Source organism: Bos javanicus, chromosome 2, assembly GCF_032452875.1.
Source record: "Bos javanicus breed banteng chromosome 2, ARS-OSU_banteng_1.0, whole genome shotgun sequence".
NCBI lineage: Eukaryota > Metazoa > Chordata > Mammalia > Artiodactyla > Bovidae > Bos > Bos javanicus.
Window position 1 is genome coordinate 126,965,204 of NC_083869.1, and position 16,482 is coordinate 126,981,685.

Genomic DNA, 16,482 nt, shown 5'->3' on the forward strand with positions numbered 1-16,482 from the left:
GGGATCTTCCCAACCCAGGGATTGAACCCAGGTCTCCCGCATTGCAGGTGGATTCTTCACCAGCTGAGCCACTAGGGAGGAAAGCAAATATATAAAGTATCACGTTACCGAGCTGGCCACAGCTTCACCAAGAGACTGGCTGCTTGCTCAAGCATGGGAGATGCTTCTAGCAGGGCAGAAGGAATAATGTGCCTTGAACAGTTCATCAGTAGGAAGAAGGGGGAGACTTGCCTACTGGCTTCTTTCACCTCCCATCTCTTAGGATCGGAGTCTGCCTCCCACAGTGTCAATGCCCGAGCGTCCCTTATGTCACGCGACCCTTTGGGCAGCTCTGGGGGATGCTCAGGGGCTGTCAGCTGACTCTGCAGGTGGTGAGAGGAGCCTCCAGGTCTTGTGGGGTTGGACCTAGTTTTTGTGCTGGTCTCAGCTTATTAATGACTAATGTGGTTAGACCGGCCCTTGTAATTCTTGTTAATTTCAAGATGCCATTAAGTACTAAGCAACAGGAAAGTTTAAAAAATAAAGGTTTATTACTTACAAGATCTGGATGTTACACAGCATACCACGCAGTGAGTTCACAGGTGGAGAGAGGGAGGGATAAAGCATGGGCCTGTCTTCTGCTTCTATTGGGACTGAGGGTGGGGGCCTAGAGTTTTGAAGGCTCACTCTTTATTGATGAATTTAAAGCATAAGCATGGGATTTTAAAGCGTGGGAAGAGAGAAAAAAAAAGCAAGTGACCCAAATTGTCAGTCAGCCAAATCAACTAAGATTGCGAAAACAGAGGAATCTCAGTGGGGACAGGCGCCCAAGGTGTTTGCTAGACACAGGCCCCTTAAAGTGGTTGCCTCTTTTAAAATGGATGGCAATTAGAGCTTAAGTCAGGCACTCGCTTTACAAAAAAGAAAATAAAATCTGACAGGGCTTATGGTTAGAAGGCTAGAGCCGCTGCTGCCCCCACCACGGTGGTCACCACGGAGGCTCTGCTGGAGCCCACACTTACTCCAGGGAAGGCCACGCCAGCCACCTATGCTAGGGCATGCAATGATGACCGTGGCTGAAGCAACATCAGGCTCTCCAGGAACAAGGGGCTGGGAGAGAGGTGAGGCTGAGTCAGTTTGATGGAGGTGCGTCAACTGGGTCTGAGACCCTTAAGATTTAGGAATTTTAGGAACGCTGCAGAGTCCATCCCACCCTTTTTGACATTCAGAACTCAGTAGCAACTTAAGGGCTCTGTGTAGTCCTGCCAAAAAGTTGATAGTGTTTGGAATACCACCTGATCTTTAAAGCTCTTATGTTTTAGGATGTTCCATCCTAAAGGAAATCAGTCCTGAATGTTCATTGGAAGGACTGATGTTGATGCTGAAACTCCAACACTTTGGCCACCTGATGCGAAGAACTGACTCATTTGAAAAGACCCTGATGCTGGGAAAGATTGAGGGCAGGAGGAGAAGGGGATGACGGAGGATGAGATGGTTGGATGGCAGCACCGACTCGATAGACATTAGTTTGAGTAAAGTCTGGGAGTTGGTGATGGACAGGGAGGCCTCGCGTGCTGCAGTCCATGGGGTGTCAAAGGGTCGGACAGAACTGAGCGACTGAACTGAACTGAACTGATCTGAATGTTTTTTGGTGGACTGAACATTGAACCCAGCATTTCCCAACTTACTCATTCATGTGACATCCTCCAGAACTAGCCCTTCTGTGTAATTCAACCTTGTGAAAATGCTTTAAACCCTCACACCTCTGCCCATTTTCACTTCTGGGACTTTTTCCAAGGCTAACTTGATCCCTGTGAATTTCAGGGAATCAAATTTTGCTTTCATTTCCAGTCCTTTTTCAAGTTCTGAAGCAAGAGTTAAAAAAAAAAAAAGTGTAACATATTACATACAAAAGGGATTCCCTGGTGGTCCAGTGGCTAAGACTCTGCGTTTCCAACGCAGGGGACCATGGTTCAATCCCTGGTTGGGGAACTATATCCCACACTCTACTGAAGATCCCGTGTTCCACAGCTAAGACCTGGCACTACCAAATAAAAAAATAAAATGCTTAACAACAACAACAACAAAACCACACACAAGTGCACAGAACTAATTTCAGAGTTATGTAAACTATTATATACTGAAATCCGGTGCTGCTACTTAGCAGATCAGGAAAAAGAATATTATATGTTTAACTGAATCACTTTGCTATATGTCTGAAACACCGTAAATCAATTGCACTTCAATTAAAGAAAAAAAATAGAATAAAAGAAAAAAAAGTTACCAACCTCTAGGGACTCTTCATGTGTCTGCCTCTTCCTGCTTGGATATAGCTACTACCCTTTTTTTGACAATCCCACACTTTTTTTTTCATAGTCCTAAAATATCCTCCTATAGAAGCCTGAAGGAATTTGAGGCCAGACGGAGAGAAGTTTTCGTCTCCTTGAAATTACAAAAATCAGTGTTACAACCAGTCCACATTCTACCTCCAGAGTTCCCCACAGTTCTCACACAGATCATGTGTGAGGTAAGTATATCTATCCACTACCTTGTCACTTATCAGAGGGAGCAGGGAGGGCAGTCAAGGCTCTGTAATCAGAAATGTGAATTCCAGGGAGATATCTGATATTGCAAACAAAGGAATCTGTAGTTGCCACACAAAAGGCACTTGCAAACCAGAACACCCAAAGGTGGTATGAAGTCTTCCTGATCAACAAGTTTCTTGTAAGATCATGCTGCAAAGAAATTGGCTTCAGAGGGGTTACTCCATAAATCTTGAACACAGTTTTGGTGGCTGCATTAGAATCACCAGAGGTTTGTTTATCTCTAAACCCTTAATTCTGGGAAATTTCAAATGTACAGAAAAGCGCAGGGAAGTATAACATACCTTCCTTGCTCACTGCTCAGTTTCAGTAGTTTTGACATACTTGTTCCTTCTCTATCATTATTCCTTCTCCTCACTGTGATTATTTTAAGGCAAATTCCAGGTATCATGTAACCCGTTAGATAAAGGTTCTTTTCAAAATCATAATCATTATACCATTAAAAATATACCATACAAATAGCTAAAGAAAGAAGTGATTGGAGATTTCAAGGAATATTTCGCTCAAGATGGGCACAATAAAGGACAGAAACGATAGAGACCTGGTAGACACTGAAGAGATCAAGAAGAGATGGAAAGAATACACAGAAGAGCTGTGCAAAAAAGATCTTAATGAACTGGATTTCTACGATGGTGTGGTCAGTCATCCAGAGCCAGACATTCTGGATAGCAAAGTCAAGTGGGCCTTAGGAAACACTGCTGTTAATAAAGCTAGTGGATGCAACAGAATTCCAGGAGAACTATTCAAAACTCTAAAGGAAAAGGTCATCAAGGTGTTGCATCCAATATGTCAGCAAATCTGGAAGACCCAGCAGTGGCCTCAGGACTAGAAAAGGTCAAACCTCACCCCAATTCCCAAGAAGCTTAGTACAAAAGAATGTGCTAGCCATCAGACAATCATACTCATCTCCCATGCTAGTAAGGTCACGCTTAAAATCTTGCACGCTAGGCTTCAGCATTACGCGAACCAACAACTTCCAGATGTCCAAGCCGGCTTTAGAAAAGGAAGAGGAACTAGAGGTCAAATTGCCAACATTCACTGGATCACAGAGAAAGCTAGGGAATACCAGGAAAACATCTACCTCTGTTTCATCAGTTATGCTAAAGCCTTTGACTGTGTGTATCATAATAAACTGTGGAAAGCTGTTCGAGTGATGGGAATACTAGACCATCTCATCTGTTTCCCAAGAAACCTGTATGCAGGTCAAGAAGCAACAGTTAGAATCCTGTATGGAACAACTGATTGGTTCAAGATTGAGAAAGGGGTATGACAGGGCTGTCTGCTGTCACCCTGTTTGTTTAATCTGTACGCTGAGAACATCATGAGAAATGCTGGGATAGATGAGTTACAAGCTGGACTCAAGATGGGGGAGAAACATCAACAACCTCAGATACGTGCATAATACCACTCTAATGACAGATATCAAAGAGGAACTAAAGAGCCTCTTGCTGAGGGTGAAGGAGAGTGAAAGAGCTGGCTTAAAATTAAATATTAAAAAAAACTAAGATCGTGGCATCTGGCCCCATTACTTCATGGCAAATAGAAGAGGAAAAGGTGGAAGTAGTGACAGATTTCCTCTTCTTGGGCTCTAAGATCACTGCAGCCATGAAGTCAGAAGACGATTGTTTGTTGGCAGGAAAGCTACGACAAACTTAGACTGTGCTGAAAAGCAGAGACATTACTCTGCCGACAAAGGTCTGTATAGTCAAGGCTATGGTCTTCCCAGTGGTCACATATAGTTGTAAGAGCTGGACCCGTAAAGAAGGCAGAGTGCCAAAGAATTGATGCCTTTGAACTGTGGCATTGGAGAAGGCTCCTGAAAATCCCCTGGACAGCAAGGAGATCAAATCAGTCACTCTTAAGGGAAATCAACCCTGAATATTCATTGGAAGGACTGAAGCTGAAGCTCCAGTATTTTGTTCATCTGATGTGAACATTGGAAAAGTCCCTGATTCTGGGAAAGATTGAGGGCAGAAGGAGAAGAGGGCATCAGAGGATGATAAGGCTGGATGGCATCACTGATGCAATGGACATGAACTTGGGCAAACTTCGGGAGATGGTGAGGGACAGGGAGGCCTGGTGTGCTGCAGTCCATGGAGTCACAAAGAGTTGGACACGACTGGGCAACTGAACAACAAGAACATGTCATTAAAAAGAACAATAATTTCATGATAGAATTAAACACAGGAGTTTAAAAATATAGATTCCCCCTTCCCAGACCTACAGAATCAGATTCCTTGTGGAATGTTGATGGGCTTCCCTGGTGGCTTAGATGGTAAAGCATCTGCCCCCAATGCAGGAGACCCAGGTTCGATCCCTGGGTTGGTAAGATCCCCTGGAGGAGGAAATGGCCACCCACTCCAGTATGCTTGCCTGGAGAATTCTGAGGACAGAGGAGCCTGGTAGAATACAGTCCATGGGTCGCAAAGAGTCAGACACGACTGAGTGACTAACACACACACACATAGGTGTTGACAGAAAAGGTGTGAGTTAAGTTTTATTTGGTGACCTTATAAAGGAACTGCTCCGAAGAGGTGAGGGAGGAGCCAGAATATATATGAGCTATTTTTTTGCTGGGAAAAACAAGACCCAAGAATCTGATCAGATCAGTCGCTCAGTCGTGTCCGACTCCTTGTGACCCCGTGAAACACAGCACGCCAGGCCTCCCTGTCCATCACCAACTCCGGTCATTAGTAAATTTTCATTACATGTGTATTTTAACAACCTGTGCTGTGCTAAGTCGCTTCAGTCGTGTTTGACTCTTTGCAATCCCATGGACTATGGCCCACCAGACTTCCCTCTCCATGAGACTCTCCAGGCAAGAATACTGGAGTGGGTTGCCATGACCACCTCCAGGGGCTCTTCCCCACCCAGGGATCAAACCTAAATCTCTTCTCTCTCCTGCATTGGCAGACAGGTGGTTTACCTCTAGCACCACCTGGGAAGCCTTCTTTATAGGGATATCAACATTTTTAGAATAAAATTGCTGAGGTGTCCGAACTGCTAGGTTATTTGCATAGGACTTCTGGGGATCTCTGAAGGAGACAGGTACAGAACACAAATGAAGCAGCTTTTCAGTGTATCACAGTCTTAACTAATTAGTTAAACTCTTGCAAATCAATTAAAATGAGTACAAGGAAGTATTAATGGAGAAGGCAATGGCACCCTACTCCAGTACTCTAGCCTGGAAAATCCTATGGACGGAGGAGCCTGGTAGGCTGCAGTCCATGGGGTCCCTGAGGGTCGGACACGACTGAGTGACTTCACTTTCACTTTTCACTTTCATGCATTGGAGAAGGAAATGGCAACCCACTCCAGTGTTCTTGCCTGGAGAATCCCAGGGACGGGGGAGCCTCGTGGGCTGCCATCTATGGGGTCGCACAGAGTCGGACACGACTGAAGTGACTTAGCAGTAGCACGAAGTATTAATTTACGGGAAATCTGGCATAAAAGTTTTTTTTATATATAAAATGAATAAATGTGTCTGGATCCAATTTGTAAATCTTCATATACTGAGAATTTACAATGAACTTTGCATTTGGCTCAGACGGTAAAGCGTCTGTCTACAATGAGGGAGACCCGGTTCCATCCTTGGGTTGGGAAGATCCCCTGGAGAAGGAAATGGCAATCCACTCCAGGATTTCCAGGACTATTGCCTGGAAAATCCCATGGACAGAGGAGCCTGGTAGGCTACAGTCCATGGGGCCGCAAAGAGTCGAACTCGACTGAGCAACTTCACTTCACTTTGCCCTCAAATAAATTATAAGATTAATCTGAGCTGAGCCTGGGGCAGTTTGAAACTTCGACTGGATCGATAAGCTGAGAGCTGCACAAAGCACACATCCAACCCCAGTGGATCCCGGCAGGAAGAGCTAGCTGGCTTTTCTCGGCGGAAGACCAGCGTGGCTCTTGGGAACTGCCGCGGGGCAGTGGAGAATAGCTGGTGTGCTGGCGGCGGTGTCAGCTCAGTCCAGATGGCGACTGGGGCTGAAGTGCGACCCTGCTCCATGTAGAGGTGGAGATACAGCCGGTCACCCCAGATTTTAATCGGAGCCCAGAAAGGGAGGAACTGGTGCTGCTAGAGCGACGAGGATGGGTCAGTCAGGAAGGCTACTGTCTCTGACTGAGTGCAGGCACACCCCGCCCCCGGGAGCCCCCTAGCCTGCGCAGAAAAACTTGGGGGGCCTCGGACATCTGCAGCCGGTGGGTGGAAACCGATCACGGGTTTCCCGAGGAGGAAGACAACAACCCCAGCCTCAGGAGCCCTTTATTCTGAGTCTAGGAGCCACATTCCTGCTCTCAGGCGACTCAAAGCCGATTTCAACAAGCTGGTGTCCCGAGAACTTCCCGGCCGGAGGCAGCCAGCCTCGCGCGGGGGGCAAGTGGGCGCCGTGGAGGCAGAAAAAGCAAGCAGCAGCAGGGCTGGGCGGAGGCGGTTAGCCTTTCCGACGCAGGCCAGGTGGGCTCCTCGGGCTCCGGGGACCGGGTGCTGGGGTCAGCGCCCGGGCCCTTTGCAGCCAGCTACACCCTCCCCCTTCCCTGCGGGCTTTTGCGCACGACGCGCCGCTTCACACGGGGAAGCAGAGACTTGATAAAGCCAGCGGGCGCGGGGCGAAGCTGCCGGCGTCGTGGGGGCAGCAGCGGTAGCGACAGCTGGAAGACCCCTCGGCGGCCCAGGCGCGGTCTAGGCGGGAGCGGACTCGCGGCAGGGCGTGCGGCCGGAGCTGCGCGCACCGCTCTGGTGGCGGGTGAGCGCTCGCCGCTGGAGAGCCCAGCGCGTGACTCCAGGGAGCACGTGGCAGGGCGCGCGGGGCCTCATGAAAGCGGGCGAGAGGATGCATCTGTTGGACGCCAAGCTTGCAGTCGGGTAAGGAGAACCTGGGGAGGGGCGGGAATTTCAGTGACCTCAGCCCCACCACCCCGTCTGCCATCCTGGCAGTGGTTGGTTTTGGCGACGGCTAGATCTGGGACCCCCGCCCCCACCCCGACAGGAGGGTTCGTGGGGAGGTGGAGGAAAGGGGAAATTGAGGCTGAGCACAGGGACCAGTCCTTCCTCGCCGCAGAGCACAGATCCTGACCCCCTGAGGATTCGTGGGGGAGTGCGTGCCTGGAGCTCCGCCCCGGGGCTGGCACTTAGCCCGAGGACCGCCCCGCCCTGGGAAGCCCGGTGTCTCCAAGTCCTTGCGAAGGGGCGAGCTGCTGTCTTCCCTGAGCTTGAGCTCTGATCCTTCTCCGCGCTCCACTGGACCCGCCCAGCCTAGCCCACGCCCCACCCCCACCCTTCCCCCACTCCGCCCCCCGCCCGGCTAGTTCCCAAGGTCTTTACCTCCTCCAAGCCCTGGGACACGGAGCCAAGACTCGAGGACTGGTCATTCTCCAGCACCCTCCTGCAAGGAGGGGCTTCTGGTCACTCCTTAGAGTCTGTCCAGCTTGGAGTATATCCTAACTCTTTTTCCAAACGGGCACAGGGGAACGCGCAGACCCCGTAGAGAGGTAAGACTAGAGCCAGCCCTCTTTGCTCCCATCTCAGCTGAGTCTCCCCTCACCTTCCCTCTCTGGACAGGACTTACACAACTCTGTGGCAGGATGGGACCAGCAGCATCCCTCCGTCTTCACCTGGCCTGGCCTTGCAGCCCACTGAGCTGGCTCCCCAGAGCAGCCACTACTGCCATTCCCAGAAGGGTCCTGGCAGTCACGGTGACCCCAAGAAGAGGGCCTGGCGCCAGCTCTGTGTGGCTTCTGCCTTCTGCCTGTTGTTCATGATTGGGGAAGTCATCGGTAAGAACTCTGGGCTAATTCAATGAAATTGGCACATGGATGATCCAAAAGGCTTTTCTCCTGAATGTTCCTGTAGGATTAATACTAACAAGCACATTTACTGTATGCTTGCCATGCTAATAGTAGGCTTCCCTGGTGGCTCAGAGGGTAAAGAGGCTGCCTGCAGTGCGGGAGACCAGGGTTCCATCTCTGGGTGGGGAAGATCCCCTGGAGAAGGAAACGGTAACCCACTCCAGTATTCTTGCTGAGAATCCCATGGACAGAGGAGCCTAGCAGACTACAGTCCATGGGATTGCAAAGAGTCAGACATGACTGAGCGACTGTCACTCACTCACACTGTGCTAAACCTCTCACACGCACACTGTCTCATGCAGTCCTCACAACAACCTCATGCTGTCATGGGTCCTGATAGTGTCATTTTTATGATGAAACTGAGGCATCATAAGGTTAAGTAACTTGCCAGAGATCGCACAAAACTAGTAGGTCAGGAAAGACCTGAATGCTAGAAGAAAACAGCATTTATTGAGTACCTACTGTGCTTTCCAAGCCCTTTTTTGTTTTTGTTTTTGTTTTTGGTTGTTTTGGCTGCGCTGCATGGCTTGTGGAATCTTAGTTCCCTGACCAGAGATTGAACCCGAACTGAGGGTGCCATGAAAGTGGGGAGTCTGAACCACTGGACCACAGTGGTATTCCCCTCCAGGCCCAATTTGAACTTAATTTTCACATTCATCCTCTAAGTAGATTTTGCTAATCCCATTTCACAGATGCTAGAAGTCGAGGCTCAGAGAAAGGAAGTCACTTGTTCATGGTTACACAGCTAATGGTGGAGAGGTCTGGAATCCCTTGTCTTTCTCCAGAGCTTGTGGTTTCCCTGCTGCACACACACTCTGGGAAACTGGCTCCTTGGGGAGCCGATAAGGATCCTCCCTCCTCTTGGCCCTGCAGGTGGGTACCTGGCACATAGCTTGGCGATCATGACAGACGCAGCCCACCTGCTCACTGACTTTGCCAGCATGCTTATCAGCCTCTTCTCCCTGTGGGTGTCTTCCCGGCCAGCCACCAAGACCATGAACTTCGGTTGGCATCGAGCTGGTGAGGGCCCTGGTTGGGATGGGGGTGGAGTTGGGGGAGGGGGTGGGTTAAGATATAAGTTCTTAGGTGAGTGCATTGGGTCCCTGAGTAAAGCCAGGAGGGTGACTTGGGTGGGAGAAAAGGATGTCAACCATGACTTTTGTCCTTTAGAAGCTCCCAGTCTGATGGGGGAGCCCTAGTCCCCTGTCCTCTGGGAGTTTCCTGCAGGAAAGGAGAGTCTACCTTCCTAAGAGGGCAAGCTGTATTTATTTAAGAATAAACGACGTTGGTGTTCACTTTGCACATAATGCCATGGATTGGCTCTATGGGGGAGGGAGAGGTCAGCAAAGCCTTCTGAAGTTCATCTCTGGGCTGCATTGTCATTCTCTTCTTGGTGGGAGATGGCCCAGCCTCTGTTCCTCAGAGCCTCAGTTTGCCAGCTGAGCAATGGGTATATATTTAATGAGTCAGCTTCAGTTGAAAAGGTTGTCCCAGATGATGTCTTGAGCTTCTTCTGGCTCCGACCTTTTCAGATGTACGAGTGGTGGGGTGAGGTGCCAGCCATAGCACCTCCAGCAGAGCCATACCTCCAATCGGACCCAGGCTCAGATTTTGTGGGGAGGGAGAGGGGGCTCCTTAGCCTCAGGGCCCCATGCTAAGATTGGTATTGGGGGCCGGGCTCTTCCTCAGAGATCCTGGGTGCCCTGCTCTCTGTGCTGTCTATCTGGGTCGTGACGGGGGTGCTGGTGTACTTGGCGGCGGAAAGGCTGATCTCTGGAGACTATGAGATCAAGGAGGAGACCATGTTGATCACGTCGGGCTGTGCTGTGGTCGTGAACATCATGTGAGTGTGGCCTGGGGTCCCTGCGAACCCTCCCCCTCCTCACAGCATACCTGCCGGCCTGCTCTTGCTGGGGGCGGAGGGCATGCCCCACACCAGGATGGCTGCAGGATCAGAATCTCCCTTGTGGTCTGAGCTCTGGCACCTGGAACACCTGGGCCCTGCCTGGGGCCTGGGGCCAGGCCATCAGGAACTGTACACCTGGGGCAGCATCAGGTCCCCACCCCAGACGTGTCAGTGAGTAACCAGAGACAGGCTTCCTTCCTGTTGTGGGGCGGGGTGAGTCCAGTGCTTACAGGAGCAGGGGTCCCTAGGGACAGAATCTCAAAGCCCTTTTCAATCTGATGTGCCTGAAGTTGGTCTCATCGAGATGTAAGTTGTGTAGAGCGGGGGTGTCTATTTTGGGTTCTCTCCCCCTTGCCCAGTGGCCTTGGGCAAGCCAGTTCCCTCTCTGGGCCTCAGCTTCACCCTCTGACATGCTGGGGGGATCTCGATCTCCTCTGTGGTACCCTTTTGCTCTGAGCTTTGGCACTGGGGCAGCTTTGTGCCCAGGTTCAGCCTGGCATTGGATGGAGTTGAGCCCCTCCTCCTGTTGGCAAAACTCTAAACCAAGGCCACGTTCGTTGGGCTCCTTCCGTGGCCAAAGGGATCATGCAGTCTTGGGTGGGGGTTGGGATTTTGACCCCCACAGGGAGGTCAGTCCTGATGGGGGCCTCTGCCTAGCCGAATTTGAAGCTTCCATCTGCTCCCTCAGCGAGCCCCTGGACTTTGTCTCCACTCCCATAGAATGGGGTTGATTCTTCACCAGTCTGGCCATGGACACAGCCGTAACCCCGAGCACAGCCACAACGCCAGCCAGGAGCAGGGAAGCCCCAGTGTCCGAGCTGCCTTTATCCACGTCATTGGAGACTTTCTGCAGAGCTTGGGCGTTTTGGTGGCAGCCTTTATTTTATACTTCAAGGTTAGAGCTGGGGACAGGGGGAAGTAGGGGAGGGAATGTAGGTCACCTGGGGGCTTCTCTCTGCACAGGACCCTTTCCAGTTTCTAGCTCCCTCCCAGCTCTGGGCAGAAGGGTGGGAGAGGGAAGAAACATTTACCCAACACCCACCAAGCATTAGCACTTCTGATCTTGATGAGAATCCTGAAGGGAGGTGGTGGTGTTTTTTGCAGCCCAGAAAGGTTCAGTGACTTGCACAGCATCACTTAGCTGGTAAGTTGTAGAGTCAGATTCAAATCCAAGACTGTAGGCTGCTGAAGCCTGGGCATTGCCCATTACATAGAGGCAGTGGGGTGTAATGGAAAGAGCCCAGTGTTGGGCTTGAAGCCTAGATCACCGCTTGCTAGCTGCATGATGTAAAGGAGTCCCTTGCTCTACTTGAGCCTCTGTTACCCCACCTATAAAGCTGGGATGTTGGGCCAGATGGTGCCTAAGATTCCATTTAGCTTTGTCTGTGGCTTAGCCCCTTGGGCAGGGAGGGGTGGGAAGGCATGGTATCTTATCCTGAACTGTGGTACATCCTGCCTGTCCTTCCGGACAGGATAAAAGGTAGAGAACTGGGAGGCAGGGTCAGGGTGAAGCTTGTTCCCACCCCGCAGAAAAAGCCCTTCTCCCCGACTCACTGCTGGGTGGGAGGGGAGAAGGAAGGCTGAGGTGTTGGCGTGACCGCCCAGCTCTGCCTCTCCTTTTTCCTTGTAGCCAGAGTACAAGTTTATAGACCCCATCTGCACCTTCCTGTTCTCCATCCTCGTCCTGGGGACAACCTTGACCATCCTGAGAGATGTGATCCTGGTGCTGATGGAAGGTAGCCCGAGCTCGGAGCGCCCTTTTTGCTCTTTACTTTCCAGTGCAAAGATAAGTTCGAGTCTGTGGCTCAGGGGCAAAGCATCTGCCTGCAAATCGAGCAGACACCAGTTTGATCCCTGGGTTGGGAAGATTCCCCTGGAGGAGGAACTGGCAACCCATTCCAGTATTCTTGCCTGGGAAATCCCACGGACAGAGGAGGCTGGCGGGCTACAGTCAATGGGATCACAAAGAGTCAGACACGACTGAGCATGCAGTGTGTGTGTGTGTGTGTGTGTGTGTGTTGGGTGTGGGAGTGCATCACAGCACACGGTGGGGGGGCAAGGTCTGGAGAACCTCCTGGGGCCCAGGCTAATCTTGACATTGAGCAGGGTCCTCAGGTGTGGTTATTCTAGAAATGTCCTTTGGATCGTCCTTTCCGTCCCCCTACCACCAAGGGTGCCTCCTCCCTGCTGGGATGTGTCCTCCCTGCCAAGTCTGGGGGCTTCCAGGTGTGTCTAGCACCTGGCCCTCCTGCCCTTCCTCATATGCTTCCTGAGTCTCCACTTGCCTTCCCTTTTGGGGTGAGGATTATGCTTCTCATTGCACAGTGTTGGGGGGTTGCAGATTGAGGATGAGAAAAAGACAGTCGGAGTTGGACAAGAAACACTATTGAATCCACTCCAGCTCAGGCCTTCTTTCCTGAGGCGCTCCCGCCTCAGGAAGACGTGGCAGGGCTTTGAGGGGTGCTTAGTGGTAGCAAATGGTCTGCCCCGAGTTACCACACCTACTTACCTGGCTTTCTGGCGCTTGGGGTCTGGGGCCGTATGTCTCTGTAGTTGGAATCAGTCTGGATCCTGGTTTGGGGTCAGCCTGAGTGTTCAGCTGCAGGTCAGAGCATTTTCTCCAAGAATGTGACAGACCCAGATAAAAGTGATGACAAGGATGCCACATGGGGGTGCAGGGAGCCCCGGGTTGCCTTCTTTATCTTAAAAAAATTTTTATATCAAACATATACTAGGGGAAGAGGCACTAATAGGGTGATAAACCACAGTTGTTCTGCTCACATATAGAGTTTCCATCGGAGACAGGGAGATAGCAAGAAACTAACAAATAAGATCATTTCTGACAGTGTCAAGTGTGAAGAGGAAAATACAGCAGGGCGACATGACGGGGCTCGGGGGGCAGGGGCATGTTTCGGGGGGCAGGGGCAATCTCAGCTCTGCTGGCCAAGGAGGTCTGCATGAGGTGCCGTGTGAGGAGCAGGAAGCAGCATGGGTGGGAGGGAGCCCTGTCCTTCAGCCCCTGTCCCTGTCGTCCTCAGGGACCCCCAAGGGTGTGGACTTCACAGCCGTGCGGAATCTGCTGCTGTCCGTGGAGGGCGTGGAAGCCTTGCACAGCCTGCACATCTGGGCGCTGACCGTGGCCCAGCCTATACTGTCTGTCCACATCGCCATCGGTGAGTGGTGGAGCACTCGTGCGAGAGAGGCAGCCAGGGACCCCGGGGCCATCCCTGCCCGACTGGCCCAGATGATGCCGGGCGCTCACGGTGCTGGCGCTTTGGATCTGACCCCATGCCGAGTACTGGGCATCTGTTATTTATTTGATCATCAAGGTCCCATTTATAGATGAAGAAACTATAGGGGTGGGAGGTGGTAAAGGCACTCACCTAGGCTTTTCCAGCCAGTAAGTGGCAGAGGAGAGACGCTGAACCTTTAAGCCAGAGCTTTTCCGGCCCTTTTAGGGTTGTGTGCCAGGTGTGGGAAGCAGACGGTTGCCTGGTACAGGAGTGAGTCTGGGGGGTTCTTGATGTTCATGGCCCCCTATCTTGTTCTGCTGGGGCTAGGACTCGAGACTTGCCTCCTACTTGCTCCTAAGGGCCCAAGAGTGAGTAATTGGTTCTCTGGTGCCTCCCCTCTCCCCCCACGTGTCTTCTCGGCCCCCAGCTGAGAATGCAGACGCCCAGGCTGTGCTGAAGGCAGTCAGCGACCGCCTGCAGGAGATGTTCCATTTCCACACCATGACCATCCAGATCGAGGACTACTCTGAGGACATGAAGGACTGTCAGTCATGCCGGGGCCCCTCGGACTGACCACCTGACCAGGCATCAACGGGGTGGGGACAGGCCTGCCGATGGCTGGATTGAGTGTCCCCCACCCCCACCCCCAGGCTCAGCCAGGTCTCTGCCTGCCCTGGCTGGGTTATGAACCAGGTTCTTCTCCTGACCGCTGCTCCATGTTCAGTGACGAGGGGCCTTGTCCAGGAACAGGCTCCTCCCTTGCCTCCCTCATCTGACTACTGCCAGCCCCAGGAGGGGAACCCGGCAGGTATGGAGCTGGTGTGACCGCGCTCCTCCAGCTCCCAGCGGGGCAGAGTTCGGGCCTAGTCCTCAGCTAATGCCACCCAACCACCAGCCTCTGGAAAGGCAGTGCGGCACAGAGAAAGGTGACAGAGGGGAGACCGGCCTCATTGTCTCCTCACCTGCCTGCCTAATTTCCCATTTTTGGTCTGTCTGGCCTCTGCCTTATGCATCTGCGAAGCAGCTCTGCGAACTGAGCCCCCTTCCTCTGCCTCTGACAATATGCTTTAAGGAGGCCATGGGCCCCAGAAATCAGGATCCAGGGGGCACCTGAGGTTGATCTGTGCCTGAATCATTTCACTATGATTTCATTTCATGTTTCCTTTTCCCGGAGGGAGGGGGCTTCTGACTAGGTAAGGACCTGCTGGGTTCCTCTTTCCTTATCCCTCCCTCACCCAGGAAGCTGTGCCAATGCAAAGGTGCCCTGGCAGGAGAGGTAGAGGTTGGCGGGGATTTCAGCTTGGGTTCTGCCCCCAGGAGCCCCAGAGCTCCCCGGCCACCTCTCTTGCTCTGATTGTGTCCTGGGGTCAAGGAGCCTGACGTCAGATATGGTTGGGCCGGCTCTGTTGCCAGCATGTCCTGGCCTGCTCAGAACTTGGGGATGGATGACAAAGCGGGCACAACCCAAACAGGAGCCCCTGGCTTCCTGCATCAGGAGGTGGCTCATGCTTCCGCGATGAAGTGGAGGGACCTGTCCCCAGTCCGTGTCGCAGAGGAGGCAGTGCGCCCAGTCGGCAGGTGGCCCTGATCTAATGGTCTGTCTCTGCCCTCAGGTGGGTCAGGGCCTGTCTCATCTGTGGGCTGAGAACGCGGACACCCACCTCACAGGGTTGTTGTGAGGCTTGGAGCCAAAGCGGGCCAAGCACATGGTGGTTGTGGAAGAGTGGTTCCTTTTCTCATCATTCTGGAAGGATGGCCAGAGGAGCCAGGTGGGCTCCCAGCCTCCTGGGGCAGCACTGGGTTTGTCTTGACCCTGTCCTGACCGATGGTGGGAGCAGGAGGGGCTGGTCCCTCTCGCCTTCTCCTCTGAGCCTCTCTCTTCCCGTCAGTGAAATGACCTCTTTGTGCCTTTTCAGCACTCACATCCAGGGTTGCCTGTGATCTCAGTCTATCTGCAGGTTCTTCAGCCCGTTAAAATCGGTGGGAGGCTGTTTTGGCTTGGATATGTGTGTGTGAGAGAGATAGACTTCTGATTGACGGAGCTCCAATCCACCCCAGTCTTCCTCCCCCCAGCCATCACAGGCCACAAGAACCCAGATTCTAGGCTGTGCTGTATGCCAAGTCTGCACACCCCTCTCAAGAGACAGCCATTGGTGTCCTCCCTTTTTGCAGATGAGAAAACTGAGGCTCAGAGAGGTTGAGTCACTTGCCCAATGTCACACAGCCGGTGTGAGGCAGGTCTGGGATTTCTGCCTCGTTCCCCTAGGCCTCCCCCTACAGCAGGGACTGGGGACCTGCTCTGGGTTGCATGTTGGTACAGTATGAGCCTTTTGGCTTGGCAGCCCACAGGCGAGGCCTTGCCAAGGTAGTTCAGCGTTCTGGGTGCAGCAGCTAGGAGTGGGGAGGGAAAAGGTGCCTCTTTCCCCATCTGGGCCTGGCACTTGGAGTCCTCCCCACCGTGGGAAGACTGCCTGGGCTGCAGCTGTGTGCTTCCTCACCCACTGTCCTTGACTCAGGGCCAGACTATCTCCCCTCCCCTTTAACTCCCAGTGCCCCCTCCACCTCAAGAATCTAGCAGCCCCATGCCTCCCCAGAGAGAGAGCCTTCTCAGCACCCCACACTGTAAGCAGCTCCAGGGATGACTTGAGTCATCCAGGGGCCAGAGGTCAAACTGGAGGATGGAGGTGGGAGGCCTTGGAGTGGCCTTGGGGACAGCATGTTCTGGCCAGTAAGTTAGTCACTAGTCACGGGAGTTTCCAGAGCTGTGAGGCCATCAAAGCAGAAAAACACCCGATACCCTGGACCTGGTTTGGACCCACCATCCCCGTCCCTCTCTCTCGTCCCTCTCTCTCGGAATGGCCCCAGATCCCAGGAGAGACCTGAGTCCCCCTCCCCCGTGCAGCTGCTTTGG

The 16,482-nt window shown here is 52.4% G+C and overlaps 1 protein-coding gene across 2 annotated transcripts; it reads left to right on the top strand.

The window, feature by feature from the left end:
• Nucleotides 1-6,511: 6,511 nt before the first annotated feature.
• Nucleotides 6,512-16,419, top strand: SLC30A2 (solute carrier family 30 member 2). 2 transcript variants are annotated; one of them, XM_061392799.1, is made up of 9 exons: nt 6,545-7,449; nt 8,146-8,360; nt 9,306-9,452; nt 10,122-10,275; nt 11,059-11,233; nt 11,969-12,084; nt 12,264-12,329; nt 13,377-13,511; nt 13,999-14,089. In XM_061392799.1, the coding sequence occupies exons 1-9, from the start codon at nt 7,400-7,402 to the stop codon at nt 14,000-14,002; spliced, it is 1,062 nt and encodes a 353-aa protein (XP_061248783.1). In that variant the 5' UTR covers nt 6,545-7,399; the 3' UTR covers nt 14,003-14,089. The 2 variants fall into 2 exon arrangements, with proteins under 2 accessions (XP_061248774.1, XP_061248783.1); XM_061392790.1 differs by lacking the exon at nt 12,264-12,329 and having other exon boundaries at nt 6,512-7,449; nt 11,969-12,074; nt 13,999-16,419.
• The last annotated feature ends 63 nt before the right edge of the window (nt 16,420-16,482 follow it).

Coding starts and splice junctions, on each gene's coding strand:
- SLC30A2 (XM_061392790.1), top strand. CDS start 7,400: ATGAAAGCGGGCGAGAGGATGCATCTGTTGGACGCCAAGCTTGCAGTC. Junction 9,453..10,121: donor CTTCGGTTGGCATCGAGCTG/GTGAGGGCCCTG, acceptor GCTCTTCCTCAG/AGATCCTGGGTGCCCTGCTC. Junction 10,276..11,058: donor GCTGTGGTCGTGAACATCAT/GTGAGTGTGGCC, acceptor CCACTCCCATAG/AATGGGGTTGATTCTTCACC.